The sequence below is a fragment of the Erigeron canadensis genome, chromosome 2 (assembly GCF_010389155.1).
Source record: "Erigeron canadensis isolate Cc75 chromosome 2, C_canadensis_v1, whole genome shotgun sequence".
NCBI classification, from domain to species: domain Eukaryota; kingdom Viridiplantae; phylum Streptophyta; class Magnoliopsida; order Asterales; family Asteraceae; genus Erigeron; species Erigeron canadensis.
Genome location: NC_057762.1, coordinates 30294889 through 30307408, shown reverse-complemented (window position 1 = coordinate 30307408; position 12520 = coordinate 30294889). Strand labels below are relative to the sequence as shown.

At 31.0% G+C, this 12520-nt stretch overlaps 1 protein-coding gene across 1 annotated transcript; it reads right to left on the bottom strand.

The window, feature by feature from the left end:
* Positions 1-3608: 3608 nt before the first annotated feature.
* LOC122589110 (protein DOWNY MILDEW RESISTANCE 6) lies at positions 3609-12001 on the bottom strand. The gene is made up of 4 exons (XM_043761353.1): positions 11689-12001; positions 10927-11174; positions 4164-4488; positions 3609-4044 (listed from the first exon to the last, which is right to left on the bottom strand). The coding sequence occupies exons 1-4, from the start codon at positions 11884-11886 to the stop codon at positions 3802-3804; spliced, it is 1014 nt and encodes a 337-aa protein (XP_043617288.1). The 5' UTR covers positions 11887-12001; the 3' UTR covers positions 3609-3801.
* Positions 12002-12520: the final 519 nt, after the last annotated feature.

Below are 12520 nucleotides of genomic sequence, written 5' to 3'. Positions count from 1 at the left end.
GTAAAACCGATTGATTGATTAATGTTAATTAAAACTACAACTGATCATAAACTTAACAAATACTTCAATTAAATAAAAGAGATCATTCTCATGCTTCAAATTATGCTTTCTTATATGTAACCTAACCTATATTCGTTGGAAATCACATAGACATGATTCGTTATAACGTTTGGATTGAATGAACTTAAGAACTAAAATAATCGGTTGTGATGATTCACGATAATGAAAAACCGAGGAATTGACACAACTAGATTTTCAATTCGTTAAAATAGAATTACAAGTTCATGAGAGATTCTTTCAATAATCAATGATTAACAATAATTTGAAACCAAAAGATGGATGAAATTCTTTCAAGTCATAAACAAGTAATCATTCATTCAAATCCAAACAACGTTAGATGCAAAACACAATTAAGAATTAAACATCTAATCCAACATGAATATGAGAAAGGTTGAACATAAAAGTCTTACATAATTGTTCACATGAGAATGATCAATAGAAACCCTAGCCTATAATCTTCATCATTGATTCTTCAATTAAGGCTTGAATCTCCATGGAAATATGATATGATGATAAAATTGGGGTGTTGAGAGAGTGAGAAACTGCTCCAAAGTATGTGAAATATGTGTTAGATAACCTCTCAAGTCGTGTGTGGAAAAGATATAAACTGAAAATTAATTAAATCCCTAATTTTCGGAATTTTTTGTGCAGCTAGGACCATCCCAGACTGTCTCTTAGGTGTCCCAAACTATGCCCCAGAAATGGCAATTTTTCAGATTTTTGCTTTGACACTTCTTGACTTGATTCTCAACTTTGCTTGACTTCTTAATGATCCATTTAGCTCCAAATCACAACTTGAAACCTGAAACACTTAAACAAACATAAAACGCCCTAATCGTCTATTAACATTCACAAAACATGTCGGTTTTCATATCTTAAAGTTGTGCGAATTAGGTGTTTATCAGTTAACGTGCTAAATAGTTTTTTTTTTTTTCAAATACTTTATGGGTACATTTTAAAACATTTGCTAGAGCTTGTGATAGTAACTAGAAGTTGGAGATTTTATTTAGAACTTGCAGTTGAAGCAATATGATCATTAAGATATTATAATTAGAACATTTTATTGAACATTGTGTATTTTTTAAATAGATATTATCGCATTTGGTTCACTAAATATTTTGAGAGGAATGAAATCTGTGTAAAAAAAAAAAAAATTAACGGTAATAGAATTTGACAAAACATTTTTTGTTTTCTCACTATTCAAAAAAATGAACGAATTGAAAATTCATCCTGCCTTCCTAAAATATAAAGATTTCTTCAAATGATAAATATTGAAACATCCAAACAACTACGAAATTAAATTCGATCATAAGTTTATCTCATTTTTCAGATTATTGTAATTGACAGTAGTTTTTTCACTTCTTTTAAAGTCCTCTGAGTTAATGTATCGGGAGAGATCTAGAAGATGTTATATTGTTAAACTTAAGATTTGTATATATATTTGTACTTTTAGATTTTTAGTGTGCATTTATTTGGGAAAAACACTCCTTGTTTTCCATTTTTACTTTCCAAAAAAATGAAAAACAAAAAACGCGTTCAAATTATAGTTTTCCAAAAATGCTATCCATTAAAACAGAAAACAATGTTTTCCACCTTTATATGAAAAATTAGAAACACTTTGTTTTCCAAATTGTTTTTCATTTTTTGGTTTTAAACGCATTTTCAAAATTTTTATTTGTTTTTTAAAGATGGAAAAACTTTTTTCATTTTTAAAAAATTTGAAATGGAAAACTAGAAAACATTTTTCATAATTAAACCTGCCCTTAGTATCTTGCTAAGTTGTCTATTTAATATAATATATGCTACTAATAAAAAAAAAACTAGTTTCATTAAATTACATCAGAATGTATATGTTTAGTTTGGAGTGAAAGAAGTAAAAGCTTTCACCAAACGCGTAATCTAACGCTTTTACAGTTTTACTTAAAGATAAAAATGGGTGAATTTTGACCACAAAAAGATGTCGAGAAATCAATTAATGTAAGCATGTGAGACATTGATGAGGCACCCAGTGACAGAAGAAAAAGAGAGAACATGGGACACGTGACCAAAGAACATGTTTAAAAGAGAACTTATATAAATTTGGAGTAATATTTTCAGTTTTTCACAACATCAAACGCTCGAACGTGGGGAACAAATGCTTGAACGTGAACAAAGAGCGGACTCTTGTAAATTTGTGGCCAGCAATCACCCTCTAAGCTATACGCTTGATAACGAATTAAAGGGCTCGAAGCTCGGTCATCATAACAATTTAAGTTTTACTTGATTGTGCATTGTGCGCAGTAAAATATTACATCTAGTTGTTGCGAAATTATCTCTACCCTTATATGAAAGGAATTACTCTTGTAGATGTTATCTAATTTTATGGTCTGAATGCTAGAAAAAATTTAATTGCTTTAATCGTGTTTTTGTTAACATCAATCTAATCTTCAACCATTAGCACGACATGACAAAAAAAACCGTTATGAAATAAAATTCAAATGATCTAAGGATTTGTTTGCTTAAATTTCATTAAAATCATCTAACAGCTCTTGCTAAAATTTCAAGTTAGTCACTAGCTTGTCAAAAAATCATTTTGATAGAAATTTGAAGGCTTTGAATACTTTAAGTGTAACTTGAAAGCAGTTTTTTTTATTTAAAATAATTAATATGTCTATATCTTAACTTCTCTCATGCATCATCATATATGGTATTGGGACCGTACCCTGTGAAGAACGGTATTGTATATTACTTTTACCTAATATTTAAAAATTGATAGAGTTTTATACATTTTATATCGTTTGCCCGGATAATAACTGAGTAGACTATAGATCAATAATATCATTTTATATCGTTAATCCGGATAATAATTTTTTAGTGAATTGCTTTTCTACTGTATCACATAAGCTATTGGTGTCAAGTGCAAGCTTGGAAATGGTCTAATTCAATAAAGGTTTTTCTAAAACATGTAGAAAAACACATTGTTTTTCAATTAAACCCGTTCAACAAGATAATACTAGCTAAGACATAAATTGATTGTTTTGACTATTTTATATTTAGGGAAAGTTTGAATTCGTCAAATGCAGCCATAATGTGCCCCTGAGATACGTATCAAGCAGTCACTTAATTACACGATTCGTGATACATGTGGGGGCCGAAGATTAGGACCGCGGACTAATGGTGATTGTTGATGGAGGACCGGGTCAGCGAAGCTGACATGATAACATGAATGTAATGCAAGAGATAGACAAGGGATAATGTTTGCTGGTTAATGTCGTCCAATCCTACAAGATAAGCCATTATCAACAATTGAGAAGAAAGTGAACTACAAACGTACACACACAAAAATGGTCTAACTTTTGCTTACACAATAAACTTCAAACTTAAATCCATTCCTTTATTATTTAATTTCTTTAAGATGCCACAATAAACAGGGCTTGGTACAACGTTACATGAATTATCATAATCTGTATCAAATTTTAATGTTGTACATTATATATGATGGAACTTTCAAATCTCAGTAATTGTATGTATTCGACCAATAAAAAAACTTCCAAACTGACAGCGTGGCATTGGAGGTGCCAACTTATTTGGTTGTCATTTTGATATAAAAGTTCATTACAAATACTACACATGAGTTGTGTAAAGTCGTTCACATTATAAATTATTGAACCCTACTAAGTAACTTAGATCATAATAATTAACAGAACTAGCAGTAATGATCAAGCTATTCGGAAAAATGGATGGGGTGGAGAAGATATATAGCTAGCTCTTGAAGAACTCTAAGCAATTTTCTTGGTCAAGATCTCTACTCCAAAACTTCTTGTAGTACTCTGGATAAGTAAAGTTTTTGAAAACAGGTGTTCTTCCATCTTGTATTAGCTCTTTTGGAGCACTAATAATGGAATCGTTACAAGGACATAAAAATGACGCAATTGACATTCTTGGTTTCTCCGCATTCACCACAGCACGGTGCCACACGCTCTTGTATTCACCATTACTAACCGCCTACTAGGAAGAAAAACAAATAATAAGCTAGTCAGGATCTGAGACGTGGTCTAATGTATCAAGACCATCATTTTAGGGGTACATATATAGATGCAACATTATAAAAAGGTTACAAGTACCTCTAGTTGGTCACCAATGTTGATCACAAATGCATTCGGGTGTGGCTTAACAGCTAACCACTTGCCATCCTTAAGGACTTGAAGACCGGATACAAGCGTGTCTTGAAGGAGGATGGTGAGCGCGTTAGGATCTGTATGACCGGGCAACCCATAGGTTAGCTCGGGTTCAGGGCACACTGGATAGTGGTTTATGGCCATGTGTTGGCCTTGGTCCCCTAATATTGTTTTTATACATTCTTTATCTAAACCTAAACTTTCTGATATCGATTCCAATATTCTCATTCCCAAGTCTCGAACTGCAATACAATAACTTCCAACATGTTCCCTGGAAAAGAATATATGACATCAAGATAACGATTAACCAATGGATAACTATATCATAATATATACCAAATTCAAAGCTTGAACCAATCAACACAAATTTAATCTAATATAATAGATAGTCACAAGATTATTTGTGACGTTTATTGTGCATTTGGAAGCATACACGACTTTTGTGTCAAATAATATATTTTTATTATTTCAATATATGGTAGTTCAACTGTATATTTGTTACGGTCCCATTAGTTATATAGATTTAGGCCCGTTTCATTTTTTAGTCATTAAGTATTGAATGTTTTAAATGGTTGAACACATTAATAATGTCTGTATTTATTAAGTAATATATAAGTAATTGACGGTTATTTTGTGTATTAAGTCAAAAAATAAAAATAAAATTTGACTGAATAATTAAGTTCTTAACTATTAAGTTTATTAAGTAAAAAAAAAAAAGGCCTTGGCCCTCTAGTTTTCTTATACAACTTGATATACTATTTATTTAATTATTTTGTACGACGCATTGGTATCAATAACTGGTATAACTGCACCCGATCGATCATCTCCACTTTTCGTAAGAGAAAAACCATTAAGAACAACATATAACCCTAATTTTATTGTTATAAGAGTTGAACTCATGACCTACTCATCATTTAAGTCATCCCACATTAATGACTTGTACCAAGAGCCATAGTCCATAGGTATAATTACCATTGTAATTTAAGTCGTCGTTTTTATGTGATTTTTAACTGATCCATTATCAATCAACTAACATTACTAGCCGTTGCGACTTAATAGAAGAACTAAGCCCTCGTTAATACAAAAGAAAACCCATAAAGATGTTACTTAAAAAAAAGTCAAACTCATAACCTATGCATGATTGAATATGGATGCATTCATCAACTGATCTAATATCACTTAATAATAACGAGCATGACGCCCGCATAATGTGACGACGGTGTTGAGAAAGGCGATCTAATGGTATCGGTGATGGTATTATTGGTGGTGGTGGCGAAGTGGTGTTGGTTGATATAATTGTGATAATGAAATTTTTTAGAAGATAAAGGGTTAAAATGTTAATTATTTATATATGAGTTTAAAGTGTAAATAATTCATCAAGGGCAAATTTGATATTTTATAAAAACTCTTTCCATAGTAGGTGTTTATTAAATGTAATTTAATAATTTCGTATATTTCTATTATGTAATTATTTCTAAAAATGAGAGCGTGATAACTTTTATAAATGAGTATAGATAATAATAACTAAACGTATGCCCACACGATGCAACGACGATGGTGATAACAAAGACGGTGTGGGGGCGGCAACAGTGGTGTCGATGGTGGTGGTTATTGGTTAATGTAAAATTAATTGATGTAAGAGGGTTAAGATGGTTATATTAAAGTTGGAGGATCTAAGTTGTAATTTATTTAATTAAGAGTATTATAAGTATATAGGTGGAAAATATTTAAATTTGAGAATAAATAAGAAGGATGGTATGGTTATTTTAAAGTTTTAATTGAATAGTTTGTTTTATATAGTAATATAGATAATAATATATTAATAAAATAATAATAATAATAATAATAATAAAATTAAAGTACGTATGATATAATTGTTAATTCGTTTGCTGATGTCAACACGTGTTCAATTATGTGATGTCACGATACCGCGTTGGGTGTCATTATGTCAACATAAATTAAGGAGATCGGTGCACAACTAATGCGAGTGCCCATTGTAAAAATTTAGATACCATGGTCACATGCTTGTCTGTCCTCATTGTATTCCGTCAATTTGTTTTGTGAGCACGGATGGATAGATAGAGATTTTTAAAGTTGTTTTGTTTTCAATTTTGTAGGTGATTTTTGAATATTGACATTTAATTTTAATCTAATAATCAAGATATCAATTTTACTAATAAATATGAGTTTTAACTTTAGAAGATCTACATCCTTAAAAGACACACTTATCTACCCTATTTAATTAAAAAAAACAACCCTTCATCTATAATTATTGAAAATTTGTGTAATATACACATTACTTATTAACATATTTTTCACCTACATTGACCTTAATATTAATTATTAGATTACACTATCAATATTTTTACTAATATTTTACATCAATTATTTTTATATCAATTTTTTATACCACTCGACACAGCCTTCACCACAAACAGTCGCCCTATTACCACATCATCACCACCACCGTCGTCGCATTTCGCGGGTACCGTGCAAGTCATTATTCTATATAAATGAAAAACTTTATTTTTTATTAAATGCAATATATATCTCACGACTCTTAATATAATTACACAATTCCTTTCAACATCAATTACTTTTATCCTCATCATCACACCATCGTCGGTGCCACGTACTGTCGCCTATATTTCTAGTATTGTTTATGTTATTTATTTAGTTTTAAAGGTAATTAACAACTGTGTAGTTTAATTGTACCATTTAAATTCGCTTGTTAATATCATGAATACCGATTGGCAACCCCAAAATGAAAATACTGGCTCTGGTACTGCCCTTCGCCGCCACTGCCCCCACTATCCGTCATGGCTGCCTCCGGCCCGTTGTCATCATGCATCTAATTTTATTGTTTTTTTGGATAAGATCTATTATATACTTTTCTATATCTTAAAAAAAACAAATCCGCATAACCACAAAATTAAGATACTCAAAAAATCGTAGTTTTAAAATACAAAATGAGAAGAAAAAAAAAGTCACTAAAAAAAGGTAAATGCTCAGCCCCTAGTCTCGTAGAGGAATTTTTCCTTTGAAGTTAACGACGCAACAACGTTATTCGGCGGTGAGACCTCAAAAATCTTGACTAGTTGGGAGTGACTAGATGCGCATGTGACTATGTAATTTGAAAGATGTATAAGACATTTTCTTTCCAAAAATCTTACTTAGATCATGAATGAATTTTCGTAAATTCTTTGTAGACAAAAAAAAAGGTAAAAAGGTATTATATATATACGGGGTTGGTGTCCGCACGTTGAGGCGGTTAAACGGTAATGATAATACAAAACAATAGGGGGAATTGATATGCGTGTGTGTAAATAGGAAGGAGAGAAAAAAGTGTCTGTGTGCTATATCTTGGTAGGGTGTTTGTCTAATTGTGTTTAGATATATAGAATTAGAGGTAATGTGTGAATTAGGGGCAATATGGGAATATTAAAAAAGTGCTTAAATTACTTAAAATGGATTTTCAATATGTTTTATAAGGGTAGATTATAAATTATAAATATATATATATATATATAATATTAAGCCTATAGAACAAAATGTTTCAAGAGATAATTATTTTAAATCAATAATCTATAATATAACGTTTGTTTTTGGAGACTTTGTAAGGGATAATTTGGTATTTTGAAGTCATTGCCACCATAAATCTTAACTAATGTTTCATATAAAATATTCGAGCTTTCTATTGGACAAAAAGCAATCCGCTTTACCGTATTACAATTCTCTAAAAAAAAAAAAAAAATTGCTATTAACAACATATTAGCTAAGCCTTTTCCTTATACATACTTCTTTTGTTTCCTGAATATATGTGTGCCTTAATGTAAGTTGCATGTCGGATATAGTCTTTATTATTTACATATTGTTGACTTGAGCTAAAATAGCACACATATTTGAGATCACCGAAAGGCGTCATCACTTGCATCACATGATGAAAACTCAAACTTTGATTACGTATAATGTCGGCATTTGCCACTAAATTCAAGATCGACATTTGCCACAAATTGAAGATCAGGCTATACTTTCTAGATGTGGTCAAATTTGTATGATGAAAAAGGAATATATTACTATGGGTTTGAATTAATATATGAGATTTTTTGAAAGTTTTTGATTTCATTCAAGTCATACCTATAATTTAGGAATAAATAGGAATAAGATGTAGGTTAGAATATCGTTAAGAAAAATAATAGAGAATAACTTTGTCAAATTACCATTATTTGAAATGAGATTTAATATTTAATAATGTCAATTTTTAAGGATAGTATCTATTTTAGAACAACTAGCATGTTGTCCGCTGCAATGCGGCGGTGGTAATGTAGTAGTGATGGCGACGACAATTGGTGGTGACAACGAGTAGTCCAGACTATTGAAATAAATGTAACTGATATAATAGTTAATATAGTTATTCTAACAGTCAAAAGGATGATGGTATAATTTATTATATTAAGATATTTTAGATATATTTGTAGAGATAATTAAATTAGTGAATGAAAAAGAGAGAAATTTAGAAGAAAAAGAAAAGGTATTCTAGTAATATTACATGATGTAATATTTAACATTTCTAAAAATAAAAAGGTTATTCATTTCATAAGTAAGTATAGATAACTAACGCTTTGGATATTATGAGTGTTTAGTTATAAAAGAAAACTAAAAAAAGTAGAATTTTTTTTAAGAACAGTATGTTAGTTTATTAATGTTTTCGAACCCTAGCAGTAACATTCAAGTGGATAGTATGCTAACGGTTGGAACTCGAAGGCACCCCTGGAGACCAAGGATAAGACAAACAAAGGTGGCGTCCTTTTAAGACTTAATATACTAAGTCATGACTTAATCAAAAATACTTAATCCATTAAGTTATCAAGCGTGTTTGCTTTTTGACTTAATAAACAAAAAAACAACTGTATTGACTTAACCCATACAGACGTTATATATCCATTAAGTGACTTATCAATTCAGTCACTTAATGGTCTAAAAAACAAACAGGCCCAAAGTACGTTTTTAAATCTAATTTTCCATAAAATATTTCACAGTTTTAACATTTCCAAAAATAATAAGCTATTTTTTTACAATATAATATAGATATAGATGTATAGATAGTTTCTAACTGTTTCTATTTTTCAAAAGAGTTTTACATTTAGATGTGTTTTCAAATTTATAATAAAAACCTCTTCATTTTTATATTGTGAATAAAAAGATAGTACATATTGGTTGCTAAGTTTCGTCCATTTTAATGGGGCTATACGGTATATGCATGTTCTTCAGATTTAGAAACGAATAGAGTTATTGAAGGCCATTCGTAATCGAGACGGTGGTGCCAGCATATTCCCTACAACATGATGAGACCTTCACGGGTTGCCCTTACAGGCTCCGACGTGTTATTCTTTTACTTTTAATTGTCAACTTCATTTACCTCATCTCACTCATGTTTTACACACGATTCCATGTAGTGATATATATGTATAGGGGAGTGATATTCTTATCATATAATTTTGCCATTTACAACAAAAATATAAACTTTATGACACATAGTACGATTGCATAAAGCAGATATTGTTATAAATGATTAAATTGTGTTGTAAAAATATCACATATATCTTGGTGGTACCACATGAGGACAAAGGGGGTCAATGCTCCCTTCGAAATTATAATTTGTCATGAATTTTTAAAGGTTTCATATAGGATTTAACATTTTGTCTTCTTTTTGATTAATTTTTCATTGATTTTTTAATATTGTTTCTTCTGAGATTTTTTTTATACCGGCTCTCTATATCTATGTGTGTATATATAGTCGGGTATGATTTGTGTGTAGCGTGTGTATTATATTGATGAAAAATATTTGTGTGTGCAGCATACATGATACATATATTGATAGAATATAGTGATTTTGACTTTAGGAAAAGGTTAGGTAAAGCATGTAATATCTATCTTAGGTAAAACAGAGAGATTATGTAAAATTCAGGGAATTATGTATGTTTATCAAATTCAAAGGTGTAATATGTAACTTTTTTTAATGTGACAGTACCTAAGCTTAGGTAAAGTTTGTAGTACAGATCATTTTCCTTTTGACTTTTTGTTACTTTTTTATTTGTTATTATTAGTGTACTGTTTTTATCAATGTTAAATAACTGGTAAAAGTAGTTTAATATATTATTGACATGAAGTGAACAAATTGAGACATTACGCGAACAATTGAGACGTGATGCAAAAATATTGAGTTCGAGTGTGGCGAGTTATCAATATAATAATCACATATATAAATAGAATATAGTGGTTTTAATTTTTGTTATTTTCTTATTTGTTTTTATCAATGTTAATATAATGTGTTTTTATTTAAATACTTGGTAAAAGTAATTCAATATATTATTGATGTGACCTGAACATATTTGAGTTTGAGTGTGGCGGGTTATGAATAAATCTTAATCCTCGTTAATCACGTTGTATTTAGAAATCATCAAGTCAATGTCACAAATAAGACCAAATTACTTTTACTTCCATCATTAGTGCTTTATCATGTTGGAAATATTATCTTATAATAAGTATAACCAAAAATACAAACCACATAATAATAACACATTTGTAATTCTAGTTTTAATATATCATCATATATCCAAAATGCATGCCAAAAAGGGTTTGTCAATAGAGCAAATTATATGTATGTGTGTGTGTGCGTGTTGAAGAACTGAAAGAGAGAAATAATTACTTGAAATGGGAAGGATTGGAAGGCCATTCTGGGGTGTATTGATCCAAAGGATAACAATGAAGCCTTAGAAAGTCTCTCCAGTTATGAACTTGTTCTTTTTGAATATTGAAGCTAGTCGATAACCTCATCGTCTTTGTCGGATCCTCGGAGTACAATTTCATTTTCTCTTCGACTGGTAGCTCGAAGAATTCTCGGCCTACTTGTTGCATTTTCTCCACTATTTCATTTGGCACACCATGATTTATCACCTAACACAGTGGCAGAAGATCAGCAGGACCTAAAAAGGTTCTGATCCCTCTAGAATTTTGGTAAATAATTAGCAATTATTGGTGAAAAATAAAATTTATGTATATTTACCCCCTTAATACTTTAAGATATATATATATATATGTATCACATTTAGAAAAAATTTGACCACTTCTTTAGTGATGTTCAAGTTCCGCTGCTGACTTAACATGCAATATATAACTATATATAATAGACCAGTCACGTGTCAGAATCATTCAGAAAATAACCGGTTTTTAGTCTAAAGGTACAACTCTGAAGTATTTATACCACGTGCCCTATAAGTTGAAGTATTAATTCATCATCAATTTTTATCCATATGGCCTCAAATTTTAATACTACCATATTCTTATATCATTTCATGTTTTCGTAAGGGTATTATGGTAATTTTCCATTACTTTGATGGCATGTAAATAAAAAAACAGTAGTGTACAAATCACTCTACGATCAAGGGTGTGCGCGTTTGCAACAACAAACCTGGAAAAAGCCATAATTACGACAAGCATCACCGATTTGTTTATTTATGCGGCTTTTATCACTACCACCAAAGTCGATAACTGGAACATCGTTGCATTCGGAGACTTGAGATAGGTTAGGTCTATCATTGACCGGGCGGACATAGCCCTCGGGCAAAGTAGTGTACCGATACCCGCTTGAGATGACTTTAGCAGCCATGAGGGATGGTATTGTGACCGAGGGAAAAGGAAGCTATAATAAGATTTGTAGGACCAGAAGTGAAAGATTCTGTATGTGTAAGCAAAGGTAATTGCTAGGCAAGTGCGATAGCATGTGAACTGGTATTTATAATGTGAGGCTGAATTTTTTAAACATATGCTGGATGGACAGTAATGTCTCATTTTTATTGGCTAGCTTTTAGCCATTTACCCTTTTGCAAGTCGTCAGATTGTAATTCCAAATATACCCCAACATATATAAAGGTTTTTAACTAACAAGTTAAATAAGGTGATTAACATCTTTATTATTTTTGGAGATAGAGATCAAAGATTTTATATTTATGACTTGTAAAAGTGGACGGAGTGCCCAAGGTACCGGTTGGCACACCACGCCGATCCCCCGGTAACGGTAGGGCGGGAGCGTTTTGGTGACCACTGTGCCGGTTGTGGTGCCGCTCCTTTTTGACCGTTAGGAACTTTTAAAAAAAACCCACATGGGTCCCACCCCAACGGCTCCTCTCTTCTTTTCTTTCTTCTTTCTCTTTTCTTCTGCATTCGTTCTGTTTTTTTTTTTCTCTTTCAAACAGAGCACACACAAAACACACACACACATATTATCATATATACACATATAT